Here is a 19,404-nt window from a genome sequence, read left to right on the forward strand (position 1 = left end):
GGCACAGATGAAGAGCAAGTTCTGCATGACCTGCTGAAGTGTCAGAACATCAGTGCTGTTGATGACCTCTTGAATGGGTGTTTTCAGCTCAGCAATGGTTTTTGGAGTTATTGCTGTACACATGATCTTTAATATAGCCACACAAAAAAGAGTTGTATGTGTTCAGATCCAGAGAATATATAGGCCAATCGAGGCCCATGCCAGTGGCCTCTGAGTACACCAGAGGCAGAATGATGTCTCCAGAGTGCTCCTTCAGGACATCAATCACTCTACTGCTTTGATGGCGCCAAGCTCTGTCTTGCATGAACCACACCTTATCGAAATCAGGGTCACTTTGGATAATGGGGATGAAATCATCTTCTAAAACGTTCACATACCATTCAGTAGTCAATGTGTCATCAAGGAACATCACACCATTACTCCATGACTGGACATTGCACGCCACACTCACCCGTTGAGGGTGAAGATCAATGTACAATTAATTTTTTTACAAGACAAATATTATGCACTCAAACAAAAAAATGGATACCTAGACCTCTTTAATCTATGCATTTCAAAATATCAGCTGTTTTCAAAGAAAAATAAAGTCAGCACAAAAAGGAGACCTCATTACAGAATTGTAGGTTATGAATGGTGTTTCCTTTACTTCGTGGAAAGTTTTAAAGGCCACAGCAAGGATGTGGCCAAAAAGAAAGGGGGGGGTCCAGGAGGTTCAGAGCCCCCCCCCCCCCTCCCCCCATCATCTACATGAAGCTGCACAGGGCCTACCTGCTGTGTAGTAAAATAACCATCACTTTTTGGGCAATATTTTTGTTGATCAACACAATTTTTGGGCAACACAGGCAAATACGAGTGTATTTTTGTGCATTGATTTTAATGTAATGTTATTTGTAGTTATGTTTAGCACTCAGTTACCTAGTGAAATACTGAAATATTGCCACCTCAAAGTTCTAACAGTCTCCAGATGATGACTTCAGTACTAAAATTGAACCACTAGATAGATAAGTAAGTTATTACAGTAGCACGTAGATATTTTTATCTTCCCATAATGCTGGTGAACAAATTAGAATTGATTTTACTCCTTTTTCTTGTTACAAATTACTTACATGTAATAAGAAACTATCACAACAGAATGTAGAACAAAAGCAATAAACTGAAACACTTACTTTAAATACAGCTGCAAATGAAAACTGAACTGATTCAGAAAACAACTGAACTCAAGTAAGGCAACAATATGCAGTAGCTGATCTTGGCTAAGTATGGATGGGTATAGCTGATAGTGCTATTGATATATTTGTAATTTAAATGTATTGACAGCTTTGTTGACTATCAACAGTGTGTATCCTTCTTTCGTTGTATGACTGAAAAGCAACTCACACACATGACTGCAGTCTCAGGCAACTGAAACCACTCTGCAGACTGCAGTCGTGTGTGTGTGTGTGTGAAGGGCCAAAAGTTTTAATTGTGAGAGTCTTTTTGTTGTGCCTATCTGCAACTCAGCATCTCCACTATATGGTGAGTAGCAACTTTCCTTCTCATAAAATGTTACATTCCATTCTGGATTTTCTATTGTTTGACAATTGTGAACAAATGTAGCCTGGTGACATGGCGTATGATCATCCCTGAAAATTCCATCATTGTTTGGGAACATGAAGCCCATGAATGGCTGCGAATGGTTCCCAGGTAACTGAGTATAACCATTTCCAGTCAATGATTGGTTCAGTGGACCAGATGCCTTAATCCTTTCCATGTAAACTCAGTCCACATCATTATGGAGCTACCAGCAGCTTACACAAAGATTTGTTAACAACTTGGGTCCATGGCTTCATCTGGTCCACAGCAAAGTTGAACCCTACCATCAGTTCTTACCAACTGAAATCAGGACTCATCTGACCAGGCCTTACTATACACCATGGCAACATCAGCAAACAACTGCAGATTGCTGCACACACTGTCTGCCAAATTGTTTATGTATACAGAGAATAATAGTGATCTTATCACACTTCCCTGGAGCTTTCCTGACAATACCCTCATCTCTGATGAACACTTGCCATCAAAGAAAGTGTACTGGGATCTATAACATAAGGAGTCTTCGAGTCTCTCACATATCTGTGCACTAATTCCATATGCTCATACCTTTGTACAGCCATGTCAAATGCTTCCTGGAAGTCTAGAAATATGTGATCAGCATGTTGCCCTTTATCCACAGTTCTCAGTGAATCATGTGAGAAAAGGGCAAGCTGAGTTTTGCATGAGTGATGCTTTCTAAAACCTTGCTGATTCGTGGACATAAACTTCTCAGTCTCTAGAAAATTTATTATATTCAGACTGAGAATATTTTCAAGGACTCTGCAGCTAACCGATGTTAGGGATATTGGTCCGTAATTTTTTTTGTGTGTCCATTCTTTTGCCCTTCTTGTATACAGGGATCACCTGCAGTCCAGTGCTGACCAGAGTACATCACCACGTGAAGGGATTAAGCATCTGGGAAACATCAATCTTAGCACTTGGAAAGAAATTGGTGCTGTGTGAGCAGTGGCTCTGTCCTGATCCCATACCTCTTAAATATGCAGCGCATTGTATCTTAGTGCTAAAAAGGTGCTGACCATAAGAGTGCATCATTGAGAGTTTACTGTCACAGGAGCCCATCCACTTCAAATAAGTATGGACCAATTATCCTGTCTCTCTGAACCACTCACAATACAATAACATGGTTGTTATGTAATGTAATGATTTTTCATGAAGGTCATGAGGGTTCTGTCCACTCAAAAATAAAAAATTTCTGATGATTAATGCAATCCAAATTAAGTGAATATGTGTTTTATCATTGCAGGCACATTTCAAGGATGTTTGCATATGACCTCACAAGCTGTCATAATCACGTTTAAACAATTTTTGAACAAGAATGATCCTCTATGGATGAAACTTCAAGTCTGTTGAAAAACTCAATGCACACTGTGGGAAGCACCTCTGGAAAGATATCTGGGCAGTGGTGGTGGAATAATCATTTACCAGAAATGATTCCACAGTGTTACCATGTTCTTTACCCATCCACAGCATGACTGGAATTCATTACAGACTACAATTTAAAGTAGCTGAATGTAAATTCCATGTATTCAGTGTCCTATCAAATCCTTGTTATTTTAATAATGCTACATCAGTCTATCGCTATGGCAAAATGTGTGAACAAAACTTCCAACTTCATAGATATCATTCATTTTAATATAGTTTCTTTATTTTGATCCATCTCTTTTCTATTTGAACTTTAAATGAGGAAGGATGTTTTTCTGCATCCTTTAAATGTACATGAACTTTAAAAACTACTTAAGTGGTGGTTTGAAAAGTTATTTAGAGTTCCTAGACATCTACAACTCGTTTTATGGAAGAAGAAAATGTGTATTAGGAAGACCATTGACAGTTAAATAAACTTATAAACATTCAAATGAAAAATATCAAGCCTCACCCAAAATTTAAAATACTTCACAAAAACAAAGTGAACTACAAAAATGTTGACACAAAAGTATTATAACATGAGTGAATGTGGCATGAATTGGCAAATTTCTGATAGAAGAAGATAGTGACACCATCAGGATGTGAGTCTCAGTTATAAACAACAGCCAGCCAGGAAACATAACCATCCTGTTCCGAACTGCAGGTAGTATAGGTCAGCTGTACTGTCTCTTTGTAAACTCATCACAGAGACATACTGAACCAGAAAAAGCAGGATGAAATGCAAGACAATGGAACAACAGCTAAGAACAATTAGTTGTGTCAAAGTAATAAGGCATAAAGAGTCTTTGGAAAACAGTAGAGGTTGGGTACTTCTTTTCCCAATTGTATCATTTTGGTACCCTATCCACCACACACAAGACTTCACCTGTAATGAAACTGGACAGTGTGTTGCACTCAATTTTGTGTATAAGGGGTGTTCAAAAAGACACGAGCCAGAGGCATAATTACAGAAACCAGTACCTATATGTTAGAAGTATTGACCATGGTTGTTGAGACACTTGTCGCACTGTGACACAAGGCAGTGAATGGCTGTCTCATAAAATTCCCAATGCTGCGATGTTAACCAGCTCCACACATACAGCCGAATTCGTCATCCCAGGTGAACTATTTGCCCCTCAGAGCCTTTTTAAGGGGACCAAAAATTGCGTAATCACAGGGAGAGAGGTCCAGACTGTATGGAGGGTGGCCGAGAACCTCCTATTTGAATATCTGCAGGAGTGCTGCGACTGTGTTGGCCATATGAGGCTTTGCATTGTCAAGGAGCAGAATGACCCCACGGGTGAGATTGCCTGGTCATTTTGATTTGATCGCTTGGCAAAGGGTGGTCGAGGTTTGCAAGTAATGCTGGGCATTCACTGTTGTCCCATGCTGCACGAAGTGAATCGGAAGGGTGCCATCTTTGTCAAAGAAGAACGTCAGCATAACCTTTCTTGCACTCATGTGGATGGCCTTGGTTTTTTTGGTGGTGGTGACCCTGGATGCTTCCACTGGAGACTTTGTCATTTTGAATCTGGTTCGAAGTGATGACACCACGACTCATCTCCAGCCAGCACTTGTTCCAGGAATGCATTCCCTTCCCGAGCATAGTGCTGCAGATGAGCAAGACAGTGGGACATTCAACATGCTTCCTGGTGTGGTTGAAGACTGTGGGACACCCACTGAGCACACCCTTTGTGCATGTGCAGTCGTTCCTTCATGATGGTGTGAACACTTGCCAACAACTCTGACATCACAGTCCATGGTGCCACTGACCTCCAGCTCCAGCTTGTACCAGAACTACAATTCCGTTAGACCTTGCATGTTGCTGATGCGGTTTGATTTTCTTAAGCATTTTGGTCTCTCTCCCAACCTTCATTTGTCTGCCTTACCAGCACGTGCATTCCTGGCTCCTTCACTCCTTCCCCTCTGCCCCCCCCACCACTAGTTCGGTACGACCCCCTTTTTGCGCTACCTCCAAGTGCTGCCATTTGACAGTAAACTTCGTCATCTCGTTAGCTGAGCCTGCAACTCAGTGCTGTGAGATAAATGCCCTCTGCTCCAACAACAATATCCTCCATCAGCTGATAGCCAACATGTCAGCCAACCTGGCACATGCTCTTTGCACGGTCAACAACCTCACTGCTTGCTACTTTACGTCATGGGTTGTATATCCACACTCATCCCACCCTCACCCCTGACCACACTTCATAAATGTTGGGTCAGTGACATTCAAACAATCAATGTTTTGTGTGGTCAGATACTTCATCTCTTGATACATGTGTGTTCCTTCCATAGGTTATCCATTACAGAAGATCCTCCAGTTCATTATAAAGCCCAATGCCTAAACTCTAAGAAACTTCATCACGCAAAAGCAGCCATTCATGAATTATTACATGCAAGAATCGTGCACCCATAAAACAGCAATTGGTCATTGCCCCTTCATCTAATCCCTCAGAAGGATGGTTCATTCTGATTGTGCAGGGACTACTGCAAGCTCAATGCACATACCATTATGGACAACTACCCTATTCCTCACATACAACACTTTGCTTGACAATTCAGTGGGGCATGGGTTTTTGGCTTGATTGACTATCACAAAGCACATGATCAAATCCCTATGTACAAAGACCACATACCGAAAACAGCCATCATTATGCCATTCAGTCTGTTTGAGTACTGCTTTATGCCATCTGGTCTCAAGAATGCTATTCAGATGTGGCAACAGTTTGTACTTCTTTCCCTACCTTTTTGCTCTATCTATCATACCGACATTCTCATTTATCCATCACCACTGAGTGGCATGAGCAGCACTTAACACAGGTCCTTAAAGTGCTTGTTGACACAGTGTGGAGATTAACCATACCAAATCACAGTTGCGCTACACTAGTGCTACTTTCCTCGATCATACTGTCACAACTGAGGGAAACCGTCCGACATTAGACCATGCCTCTTTTATTAGTGACCTGCCATTACCAGAAAACTACCACATCTGTGATGATTCCTCAGAATGGTAAATTTTTTCCGATGCCATATACTTCAGCTGCTTCTCTCCAGACTCTGCTGGCAGATGCCATGGCAGGCAAGAACATTTCTGTGGTGTGGAAAGTACAATGGTCTGATGATATGATCCACACATTCAGTGCTCTTGAGACTTACCTTATGAGTGCCTTTACACTTGTTCACCCACTTACTGATGCTTGCATCTCTAGCATGGCTGACATGAGTGCATTGTCAATCAGCATCATTCAGTGACAGGTCAGTGACATGACCCGACCTCTCCATTTTTTCTCAAAAAATGCTCCCCTTCTCAATGCAGCTGATCAGCGTTCAACCAGGAACTCCTTGCAATGTATGAGGACACTGAATAACATGAAGTCACAATTTTACCAATCAAAAACTGCTCACAGATGCGCCCTGTAACCCTGCTAATGATCTCCCCACTAGACATTTCTGTCATATGGACCTCATTAGTCAATACACCTCAGATGTGACTAGATCAGGGGACCTCATAATGCTGTCGCTAATTACATGTCACATGTGCAGGGCATTTCATCTTCCTTCTGCAGACGATGACTGAGACATTCAAAATTTACTACAGTACACTACCAATGTGTTGACAGTAGAATCCCACGTGTTCCTGGCTCCTCCCATCCAGTGCTGTGTGATACCTCTACAGGTGCTCTCCACCCCCTGGTCCTGTCTTCCCTACAACATATGTTTTCTTTGGCCATTCATGATTTTGCACACCTGGAAATAAAGGCTACCACATACCTAATGACAGACAGTTTCATGTAGCCTGCAGTAAAAAACGACATGCATGCTTACCTTGCCGACATAGCAAGGTTGTTTGTCATGCTCGACCCCTCTGTAGGACAATGCGACAAAAGAAAGGATGATTTCTTCATGTACATCTCAACCTTGTCGGTCCTCTTCCTCCTTCAGAAGGTTTTATGTACATACTACCTGACACTGATAGTGCCAGCAGATGGGTGGGGGCTGTTCCCATCTCAGACATATTTGCTGCTCTGGTCACATGAGCCTTTGCCACTACATGGCCCTCCCAATTTGGCTGTCCATCTTCTATAATGACCAACCAAGGGAGACAATTCAAGTCACTCCTCTTTACCAGATTCTGCGGCCTGTGTGGTGTCAACAAATTCCACATGACTGCGTATCCCCCCCTGAGCAACGGACTCGTTGAGCATTGGAACTGTACACTTAAAGTGGTCCTCAAGTGACTTCAGGCTCGTAGTCAGAGGCTGTTCTATAGGTGTTACCCAGCATCAGCACTGCCTTTAAAGATGACCTAAATTCTTTCTTAGAAAAGGTATTATGTGGTGTGCCTTTGACACATCCTGTTTGTTGAAAATCGAAGACTCTGAGCTACTCCCCCCCCCCACTCCTCTCCTCACTACCTCACTACCAAGCTCCCCTCCTGTCGAACACATCCACTCACACATTACTAACATCCACACTCTGCCCCCACATGCTCCCACCATACTGCGAATGTTTGTGCACAAAGACCTAGAAGACTGCACGTTTTTTATGCTCCAGGATGACATAGTCTGGGAAGCGTTTCAACCTCCTAGCTCCAGCCTGCACAGGGGTGCTTTCACACGCAAATAATACTTTAGACATTTGCCTCAACAAGAAACAGCAGACTATGTTGGACCCTTGACGAGGATCCCTGTCAAAATCTGATTCTGAGATGTCATCCAGGCCATTGCTTACTCTGTGTGTGTCAAATAATTGTCGTCCATGTTCACCTCTCCATGTATATCAACTGATGCCAGTGCTCCATCTGATGACTCCCTGCTGGACAATGTGCCCTCTCTCTGTGTGACCTCTATACCATCATCACCTCACTCTTCTCGCAATGTTGTGATATTCATGCTTGACATACCTGCATTATGTGTTGAGGATCACTCTCTCCAACTCAGAGATTGCACTCTCTTCATTCTCTGTGGTTCTCCACATACACTTGATGATTCAACATCTGCCCACATCACTCTGCTTGGCTCCCTCCATCTTCTGCATGGTGCCAATGAAGGCAACATCACAGCTTCCTTTGACAACAATGGTCATCTCTCTATCACGGTCCTGCTCTTTGTGCACCCTCCCTCTACAATCCCTCTCTCTTGAGTGGGCTGACCTATGCGTCCTCCTCACTGGCTTCAGAACTAAATGGTCTCTGGTATCCACAACCTCACACCACCTGTGGCCTCAAGAGATGGTCCACTCATGTTTTCGTCACAAGCCTGCTGTGACATGATTGGTCGCACAGTCTTGCACAACTCCTCGCCTGATGCCAACGAGCCGCCTCTCCACCACTTACCGGTAAAGGGTCAATTGTTGTTTTCCAGAAAGCTTTTTGCACCATTCTCTATGAGCAACTTGTAATCAAATTGTGTGCCTATGAAGTATCACCTCAGTCTTGCGATTTGATTAATGATTGCCTGTTAGAAGGGTCACAGTTTGTGTAATTGATGGGAAGCCATCTATTATAACCAAAGTGATATGTGGGGTACTCAATGGAAAAGTTATAGGTCCTCTGTTGTTCTTAATCTATATAAATGATTTAGGAGACAATCTGGGAAACGCTCTTGCAGTTTTTGTAAAGAATGTTGGCATATGTAACTTCTAGTAAAGTACCAAAAGATAAAAAAGAATTGCATAATGATTTAGAAAAGATGTCTACATGATGCAAAATGTGGCAGTTGACCCCAGAAGATAAAAAAAATTTTGAGTTCCTCCACATAAGTACTAAAAAATTGTGTTAAATTTTGGTTACATGATAAATCACACAAATTTAAACATTGTACATTCAGTTAAGTGCCTAGGGATTATAATTACAAACAACTACAAGTTGAACCATCACTCATGAAATTATGACAAGATGTCAAACCAAAGACTATGTTTTATTAGCAGAATATTTTGAAGATGCGACTAATCTACTAAAGAGACTGCCTACAATACACCTGTCTATCCTCTTCTGGAGTACTGCTTCATGTTATGTCATCTTTACCAGAGGACTGAAAGAGGACATTGAAAAAGTCCAAAGAAGGGCAGCTTGTTTTGTATTATCAAAGAATTGGAAGAGAGTGTCACAGATATTATAAGCAAGATGGAGAGGCAATCATGAAAACGAAGTCATTTTTCATTGTGGTGAGATTTTTTCATGAAATTTCAATCACCAACTTTGTCCCTAAAATGCCAAAATACTTGGTGTACTCCCACCCATATGGGGAGAAATGAGCATCACAGTAACGTAAGAGATATCTGAGCTAGTGTGGGAAGATTGAGGTGTTCATTTGTCCCACATGCTACTCAAGAGTGGAACAGCTGAGAAAGAGAGTACTTTTACAAACTCTAAGCCAATACACTTAAGCATGAATTGTGGACTAATTATGTAGATGTAGAAGTCACACAAAATTTATGTAGAAAAGTAGTAGTGTAAAAATTACAAACTTGTGTAATGAATATTGGTTAGAAAGTTACACTATGTGTAATCCTCAAGGGTAGTTTGCATTTGGAAGCATGTAGAGTAGAATGTTTACAGGGTATGTGTGAAATATTGTATATGATTATGAACTGGCCAAAGATGCTAATGTTAATATTATACCACCATGCCCAGAATGTAGATAAAAAAATAAATCACCAGCAGCAAATAAACAAATTGAAGAACCTTAGAAATATTTAAGGAAATAATAACCCCTATAAAATGAAGGAAAAAGATGTGAAATATGATGGCAGGTACATTAGAACAGTATTTTGCTAATCACATACAGTTGTTCAGACCTGGTGGAAACTTGCAGTAATGGGCAGATAAATTCCAAAAATCTCAGTTAAACAGTGAGAAAGCACATTTGGAAGTTGCCAAAAACCTATGAATAAAATTTAATATTTTTCAATCTCGCAATGAAGTTTTTATTGTTTTAACAAGTGAGAGGCCATTTAAAAAGCTTTCTGGAAGTGGGACCTGTCATCATCTACTCAGCCTTAGAAGATTCTAGTTTATTTGAATACAAGGCTCTGCAACAGATTAAAATTTTGAAACCCTTTTAGTTTACCACAAAAATAATGTCACATGTCCTCTGACTGACTGAAACTTTTCAGCGTTTTGCCACTTTTGTGATTTTGTGCTTTCCAGTAAGAAACCACTAGACCAACTTAAATGCTCACTTAACACAAATATAGGATCAAACTTCTAGGTTTACTAAAGAAAACCTTTTGACATGTAAAATCTAGATGTAAGTCACCAGAATTACAATTTATAGAAGAGTTTGACAGAGCACTGAAAGACCTGAGTCAAAACAAGGCCCCGGGAGTAGACAACATTCCATTAGAACTACTGATGGCCTCGGGAGAGCCAGTCATGACAAAACTCTACCATCTGGTGAGCACGATGTATGAGACAGGCAAAATACCCTCAGACTTCAAGAAGAATATAATAATTCCAATCCCAAAGAAAGCAGGTGTTGACAGATGTGAAAATTACCGAACAATCAGTTTAATAAGTCACAGCTGCAAAATACTAACGCGAATTCTTTACAGACGAATGGAAAAACTGGTAGAAGCCGACCTCGGGGAAGATCAGTTTGGATTCCGTAGAAATGTTGGAACACGTGAGGCAATACTGACCTTACGACTTATCTTGGAAGAAAGATTAAGAAAAAGCCAACCTACGTTTCTAGCATTTGTAGACTTAGAGAAAGCTTTTGACAATGTTGACTGGAATACTCTCTTTCAAATACTGAAGGTGGCAGGGGTAAAATACAGGGAGCGAAAGGCTATTTACAATTTGTACAGAAACCAGATGGCAGTTATAAGAGTCGAGGGGCATGAAAGGGAAGCAGTGGTTGGGAAAGGAGTGAGACAGGGTTGTAGCCTCTCCCCGATGTTATTTAATCTGTATATTGAGCAAGCAGTAAAGGAAACAAAAGAAAAATTCGGAGTAGGTATTAAAATTCATGGAGAAGAAGTAAAAACTTTGAGGTTCGCCGATGACATTGTAATTCTGTCAGAGACAGCAAAGGACTTGGAAGAGCAGTTGAACGGAATGGACAGTGTCTTGAAAGGAGGATATAAGATGAACATCAACAAAAGCAAAACGAGGATAATGGAATGTAGTCAAATTAAGTCGGGTGATGCTGAGGGAATTAGATTAGGAATTGAGACACTTAAAGTAGTAAAGGAGTTTTGCTATTTAGGGAGTAAAATAACCGATGATGGTCGAAGTAGAGAGGATATAAAATGTAGACTGGCAATGGCAAGGAAAGCGTTTCTCAAGAAGAGAAATTTGTTAACATCGAATATAGATTTAGGTGTCAGGAAGTCGTTTCTGAAAGTATTTGTATGGAGTGTAGCCATGTATGGAAGTGAGACATGGACGATAACTAGTTTGGACAAGAAGAGAATAGAAGCTTTCGAAATGTGGTGCTACAGAAGAATGCTGAAGATAAGGTGGGTAGATCACGTAACTAATGAGGAGGTATTGAATAGGATTGGGGAGAAGAGAAGTTTGTGGCACAACTTGACTAGAAGAAGGGGTCGGTTGGTAGGACATGTTCTGAGGCATCGAGGGATCACAATTTTAGCATTGGAGGGCAGCGTGGAGGGTAAAAATCGTAGAGGGAGACCAAGAGGTCAATACACTAAGCAGATTCAGAAGGATGTAGGTTGCAGTAGGTACTGGGAGATGAAGAAGCTTGCACAGGATAGAGTAGCATGGAGAGCTGCATCAAACCAGTCTCAGGACTGAAGACCACAACAACAACAACAGTACACTTACCTCATACACTGTCCATTTATCATCTTTTGTGGCAGGTTGTTGAGTAAGACCAAGTGTGAGCTGATTCAAGTGCTGATCTTGAACAAGTACTTCTGGCTTATCCATCCATTTACTTATTTTGATTTTTCCAACTGGACATCCTATGTCTTTGTACATGCTGAAAATGTGAATTTGTCAGTTCTGTTCACTGATAAGAAACTGTTCATTTTTAAAAATACACAGTTTTGAAGTCTGTTGCCTTTGTTTTTCCCAACATGAGTCCTACATGGTGGGTGGTTGTCTATGTCCATAGAGTTATTTGTGCCCAGACACCAGGTAGTCACAAAACAAGACACCAGGGGATCACAAAACAAGTAGCAGTTTCAAACCATGAATTAAAAGTTTTGTATCAAACCCTTCTTCACAATCTACAACAGTTACGTTCTGTCTTCTGTCAGTATCTCATGAAAATGGGCAAGATGCTGATACCAATTTAGCAAGACTGTAAATAGGTATTTACATTATACAGCTTCAGCTAATATTTTCTTATCAAAGATGATCTTAATTCAACATATTCAGGCTAACGAGCACCAAGATTTTAATGATTCTACATAGAATTTGGAGCTCAGTTAGCTCCCATTTCAACCACAATGTACTCCTAGATTCTCAAATAAAAAATTCTGCACAATGTGAAACAGCAAAACCAAGTTATTCCACCCACCATTATTCTACTCCTTTTTAATACTATTCTTTTTGTTTATCTGTTGACTATGTCCAACTAAGTCACTACTCATCACAAGCTAATTGAATAAAAAACAAACAACTGGTCTTATAAAATAACTGAATGCTTTATTGAAGATACAGAAGATCTAGAAATATCCTGATAAAGAGATAGCCTATACGTAGACATTTTAGATTACTATATTACCACTTGTACAATTTTTCCTTTAGTTTCCCACTTTTCTCAGACAGTATCCATAAATTTTAGACAGCCTTAGTTTTAGGTGGAACAGTGTTGAAATTTTTATTACAGTCATTATTATTCAGTTATAACCACCTTTGTACAATGTTTTTAAAACAAAAAAATATTAGAAAACATCTTCACAACAGGTTAGAAACAATAGCAGAGGTGTTTGATTTAATAGCATTTCACTCTTGTGTTTGCATCTATAATTATCTAAAAAAAATATAGCAGTGCACTCTGGTATTTGTATCTACAATTATCACAAACAAACAAGATTAACTTAATGTTTCCAATGGGTTACAATGGGTAGTGACTTTCGACCATCCTGTATGTATAAATACTGTTCGTACAATATTTATGTAACCTTATTGCACAGTCTGCTGAGTTTAATGGTGTGTTTAATTTTTCTTAAAACTTTGTTAATGAAGAGAAGTTAGTACCACAATTCTAGTTGTCTCAATGTCACATGACTAGAAAAAAGTCAAGAGCTAATCAGTAAATTTTGAGGGGATAGACACAGCTAGCCTTGATTTCACTCTTTACAATAACCAGTCTCATTTTTGCATAAACTAATTATGTTAGACAATATCTGAAATTAAATTTCAGCCACATACAAAAATATTTTCATTACTTGAGATTTTGCTTAATTCCTAGATTTGACATTATTCTTTTGCTGCCTTAATTTTTTTAAAAAATCAAATAGGGCCTTTAGTTTTCCGAATCATCCATTTATAATTAAGAAATTTTCTAAAGTAGCTAAATTATGAACCTGGAGATTTTACACAAAAATAATTCACCATGGAGATGTAGAGAGTATTAACCAAATAATAATATGAATAGTAATACTTTTCTAATCACCTACTGTTCAGTTAAACCAAATTATTCTTGAGTTGAACAATCAAAAGTCTGCAATGAAATTTTGGCAATATTATAATTAGGATAGAGTGGTACTAATAGTAAAGATGATATGTTGAGTTGCAGATATGCACAATGAAAAGACTGTTACACACTGACACACTGAAGTTTTGGCCACAGACTTCTTCAGAAAAGAAAGGAAAATATGAGCGCGCACGCGTTCACACACACACACACACACACACACACACACACACACACACACACACACACACACACACTGCATCTGGCTCTCTGGCCATACTGTAACTGTGGTGTTGAACAAAAGCACCGGTCTGGGGTTGGGAAGGGGGAGGTAGCAGAGTACAGACGGGGGAGAGAAGAGTGCTGTCTGGCAGCACATACAGGACTAGATGGTGTCAGGACAAGGCTGATGCAGAATTGGGAGGCTGTATGGAGGAAGCTGGGGGAGGGGAGGAAAGGCTGTATGGGAGGGATTTTTTGGTGTGGAAGGAATTGCAGATGTCTAAATGCAGGCACTCTTGGTGATTGGTTGGTGTTATGTGGACATAAGTGTGGCTGGAACCATCAGAGAGGATGAGGTCAACATCCAGGAAGGTGCCACACTGTACTGACGAGGATCATGTGAAGAGGCTGAGAGAGAAGGTGTTGAGTTGTAAAGCAGTAACAATAGGGCATCTTAGCCTTGAGCCTAGATGAAGAAGATATCATCAATGAATCTAAACCAGACCATGGGATTAGGGTTGTGGGAGTCTAGAAGGTGTCCTCTAGGTGTCCCATAAACAGGTTGGCATAAGGGGGTGCCATGCAGGTACCCACGGCTGCATTGTAGATTTATTTGTGTACCTTCCCTTCAAAGGAGAAGTAGTTTTGAGGAGGACAAAGTTGTTAAGGAATGATGTAGTGGGTTTTGAGTCTGAAGAATGTTGGGAGAGAGAGTGTTCAATAGTGGCAAGACCATGGGTGTGAGGGATGTTGGTGTATAAGAAATGTGGCATCAACAGTCCCTGGAGGTAAGGGTGTGGAGTTGATGGAGAGTCAGTGATGGAAGGGTTTGGTATCTTTGGTTTGGTAGGCTCAATTACAGGCAGCTCGATGGAGTTGTTATCCTTCCGATAAATATTCCAATCTGGACTTATGACTTCATTGCTATTCATTTATGGTTCCAGCAAACTTTCTGTTTTTAATACTAGCTGATCATTAATGGCTTCAAGTAGCAATACTAATTCTGAGACCTTTCCTTGGATGCTCCTGAGCTACCTCAGCACAACTCATAGCCTGCCCTCGCAGCTGTACTCGCACCAGTACCTCTTCTCCTACCTTCCTAAGTTTCTCTTTTATACTCTGCTGGTCTAGCTACCCCAGAAAAAAAGGATATTGTGGAGACGGGGCTTACTCACAATCTGCATGATTGTTTCCAGGTGCTCTGTTTTGAAATTTCCTCACAGGTAAAAACTTTGCACCAGACAGGGACTAAAACCTGTGACCTTGCATATTGTGGGCAAAGGAGATGATGTTCTGGAAGTAAAGCTATGAGGGTTTGTCATGTCATGCTTGTATAGCTGATTCAGTAAGAGCATCAGCTGCTAAAGGCTAAGCAGGATTGAGTTCCAGTCTGACATACAGTTTTAATCTGCAAGGAAGTTTCAAATCAGTGCATGCTCTTCTGCAGAGCATTCCAGGTTATTGAGGAAGCTTAGAGAGGCAGCATTTCTGATAGACTGTAGAATGATTCCAACAAATAAGGAGAACTAAGCATTTTATGGAGGATGCAGCCATGCAGTTTTTTCCCTCAGTCCAATTGCGTGGAACAGGAAAGGGAATATTTAGCAGTGGTGCAAAGTACCCTCTATTGTGAGCAGCAAAGTGGCTTTCAGAGTTTGTACATAGATGCAGACTTACCAAATGTTCAAAATGTTTTCATTTGATGCCATTACAGTACATTACAAATACACAGAAGTCTTATTTCTCAGTATCACATTAGTTGTTTGACTACTCCAGTTTGAGTTGCATGAACATTTAATTTTTAAGTTTGACCTTTTGAATCGACACAGAATTTCTGTAGGACTCTGGAAGAACTGTATTAATGTGCAGAACACATAGTTTGGCTACCACTAACACAGAAACTTGATGAGTACTGATTACAAGGTGATGGATAACTGTTATTTCTAAATTTCACCATTTTCAAAATACACAATTAAGTACTACTTACAGCAAGTCACTTTGAGCAACCCCATGAAATACTCTGAATATAGCATGAGTGAACTCTGTCATTGTTGATGGGTTTATGGAGGTGTCATAGCAATTACTGTAACCTGTTTCATTTGGTTTTAAATGAAACTTCTCCAACCAATCCTCACCTGTAAACAACAGTCAAATCATACTGGAAAATCTAATCTCTAATTAGGAAAGACACAGATACACAGAAAAAAGTAAGTAATAATATGAAATCATTCAATGTAATTAAGCAGCAGCATTAAGGGGGCAAAGAGAAAAAGAAATAAAACAGCACAGCACATCTGCCAATGCTATTATTTAAAAAAATTGTTAAAAATATTCCTATAGGATGGAAAATCCATCATCTAACTGTAGTTTTGAGCCAGGATCCCAAATCCTCATTGTGTCACCTATTTTTTGTAGAGAAATTCTTGCTTTTGATATGCTGGGTTGAGACGAAACACTGGATCATAGCAAGATGGAATAGACCCACTTACTATAGTTTCACTCATTAAATAATTTTTCTTTTCTTTTCTGTTTCCTATTACAGGGTAAGGTTGGGTACAATGGCTGGGGGGGGGGGGGTGGCCATTGTATGTTTTTTGCCATGAATAGTGCTTCTTGCCTGCCAAGAAGTGGTCAGACTAATTCTAATGTACACCTTCATTGTTGGCAGTGAGTTTTTCCCTTATTTTTTAATAAAAGATTTTATGATTTTCATTCATTCAACATAACATATGTCATTTACATTATTCTCAATTACTTATACACAGAGTAATATGTCTTACACCAATGTTTAAACAATGTCTTTTCGTTTACAAATGCAGTTTCCTCTAGTTTCTTTCAATTTGGCACCTTCATCCGTGAACTACTAATGCCACCATGGTGCCCAACTGCAGCAGTTCATTTTTAATCTGTTTCCCCAATAAGAGTTAGTTACTACCATACATCACAATTACTATTGCACATTGACTTCATCATTTTACAACTTGGTGACAGGTTCTGGAAATCAGAATAACAACACTGAACCCTGTTGTGAACGAAAATGCAACTAAGGCAGTAAAAAAATGATTGTATGCCTACACTGGAATGAAGAGTTGTGGAAGAAATATAAATACCTAACATTAGTCTTACAAAGATTTTAAGGTCAACATGTACAAGGTTTTTGTACATTTGAAACAGTGTAAGAAAAACAATTTCATCCTGTTCATCACATTTATAACCATTGGCAGTCCAGTCCAAGAACAGAGAAGTGTTTGTACTTGCGGTAGCAAGCAGGTGGCATTGTTGTTGTTGTTGTTGTGGTCTTCAGTCCTGAGACTGGTTTCATGCAGCTCTCCATGCTACTCTATCCTGTGCAAGCTTTTTCATATCCCAATACCTACTGCAACCTACATCCTTCTGAATCTGCTTAGTGTATTCATCTCTTGGTCTCCCTCTATGATTTTTACCCTCCACGCTGCCCTCCAATACTAAATTAATTCAGCTAAAAAAGGATAGCTGTCCACTTTCAGAGTATATACAGGGTGTTTCAAAAATGACTGGTATATTTGAAACGGCGATAGAAATACACCGTTTGTTGCAATATGCTTGGGACAACAGTAAATTTTCAGGCAGACAAACTTTCGAAATTACAGTAGTTACAATTTTCAACAACAGATGGCGCTGCGGTCTGGGAAACTCTATAGTACGATATTTTCCACATATCCACCATGTGTAGCAATAATATGGCGTAGTCTCTGAATGAAATTACCCGAAACCTTTGACAACATGTCTGGCGGAATGGCTTCACATGCAGATGAGATGTACTGCTTCAGCTGTTCAATTGTTTCTGGATTCTGGCGGTACACCTGGTCTTTCAAGTGTCCCCACAGAAAGAAGTCACAGGGGTTCATGTCTGGTGAATAGGGAGGCCAATCCACACCGCCTCCTGTATGTTTTGGATAGCCCAAAGCAATCACACGATCATCGAAATATTCATTCAGGAAATTAAAGACGTCGGCCGTGCGATGTGGCCGGGCACCATCTTGCATAAACCACGAGGTGTTCACAGTGTCGTCTAAGGCAGTTTATACTGCCACAAATTCACGAAGAATGTCCAGATAGCGTGATGCAGTAATCGTTTCGGATCTGAAAAATGGGCCAATGATTCCTTTGGAAGAAATGGTGGCCCAGACCAGTACTTTTTGAGGATGCAGGGACGATGGGACTGCAACATGGGGCTTTTCGGTTCCCCATATGTGCCAGTTCTGTTTATTGACGAAGCCGTCCAGGTAAAAATAAGCTTCGTCAGTAAACCAAATGCTGCCCACATGCATATCGCCATCATCAATCCTGTGCACTATATCGTTAGCGAATGTCTCTCATGCAGCAATGGTAGCGGCGCTGAGAGGTTGCCGCATTTGAATTTTGTATGGATAGAGGTGTAAACTCTGGCGCATGAGACGATACGTGGACGTTGGCGTCATTTGGACCGCAGCTGCAACACGGCGAATGGAAACCCGAGGCCGCTGTTGTATCACCTGCTGCACTAGCTGCACGTTGCCCTCTGTGGTTGCCGTACGCGGTCGCCCTACCTTTCCAGCATGTTCATCCGTCACGTTCCCAGTCCGTTGAAATTTTTCAAACAGATCCTTTATTGTATCGCTTTTCGGTCCTTTGGTTACATTAAACCTCCGTTGAAAACTTGGTCTTGTTACAACAACACTGTGTTCTAGGCGGTGGAATTCCAACACCAGAAAAATCCTCTGTTCTAAGGAATAAACCATGTTGTCTACAGCACACTTGCACGTTGTGAACAGCACACGCTAACAGCAGAAAGACGACATACAGAATGGCGCACCCACAGACTGCGTTGTCTTCTATATCGTTCACATCAGAAATTGTAACTACTGTAATTTCGAAAGTTTGTCCGCCTGAAAATGTACTGTTGTCCCAAGCATATTGCAACAAACGGTGTATTTCTATCGCTGCTCGTTTAGTTTTTATTGCCGTTTCAAATATACCGGTCATTTTTGAAACACCCTGTATGTGCACAATGAAAAATGCTTGTCATATTCATTATACATTTTTAACTGTAAATATTTAGTATGATAGCCTGTAATATATAGATTTAAATATACAAGTGGCAAGCTTCTATTAATAATCATGTTTTGATGAAAATCCAACTTTCTTAGAGCAGCCACTTTACCCTTTGTCCCCCTACATGAAACAGTTAAATTACTATCCTTGGTGTATTAAACTAAACTTTATTATTGAATGCATAATTTTCAGATCACTAATGACAAGTGGAATTAGTTTTTGAGAAAACATTTTTTTGATGAAATATGCTAAATGTACAATTCACTAAAACTGTGTGTTCCTCAAAATTTGATGCCACTAATAATTATTTGTTTCAGGATTGACATATGTTAATTGTAAACTCTCATTTTCCACTTTCTAATAACATTTTAATTTTTCCAAAAACTGCTCATTTAAAAAATTATACTTATTCAAAATTATTGTTTCCAGATTGTTTAAATTTTAACATACAATCCAGTAAAATTCCACTGTTATAAATTTGTCAGCCAATTTTTATTTTATAATT

At 40.0% G+C, this 19,404-nt stretch overlaps 1 protein-coding gene across 2 annotated transcripts in view; it reads right to left on the reverse strand.

Annotated features, from left to right (window-relative positions):
• LOC126106677 (peroxidase-like) overlaps positions 1 to 19,404 on the reverse strand; it is a 219,149-nt gene that overhangs the window by 24,913 nt on the left and 174,832 nt on the right. For both annotated transcript variants that reach the window (XM_049913045.1, XM_049913044.1), the window contains exons 9-10: positions 15,814 to 15,961; positions 11,783 to 11,939 (exon numbers count right to left, since the gene is read on the reverse strand). In XM_049913045.1, coding sequence (XP_049769002.1) covers positions 11,783 to 11,939; positions 15,814 to 15,961 — 305 coding nt within the window. The remainder of the gene's footprint in view (positions 1 to 11,782; positions 11,940 to 15,813; positions 15,962 to 19,404) is intronic.

Source organism: Schistocerca cancellata, chromosome 10, assembly GCF_023864275.1.
Source record: "Schistocerca cancellata isolate TAMUIC-IGC-003103 chromosome 10, iqSchCanc2.1, whole genome shotgun sequence".
Taxonomy (NCBI): Eukaryota; Metazoa; Arthropoda; class Insecta; order Orthoptera; family Acrididae; genus Schistocerca; species Schistocerca cancellata.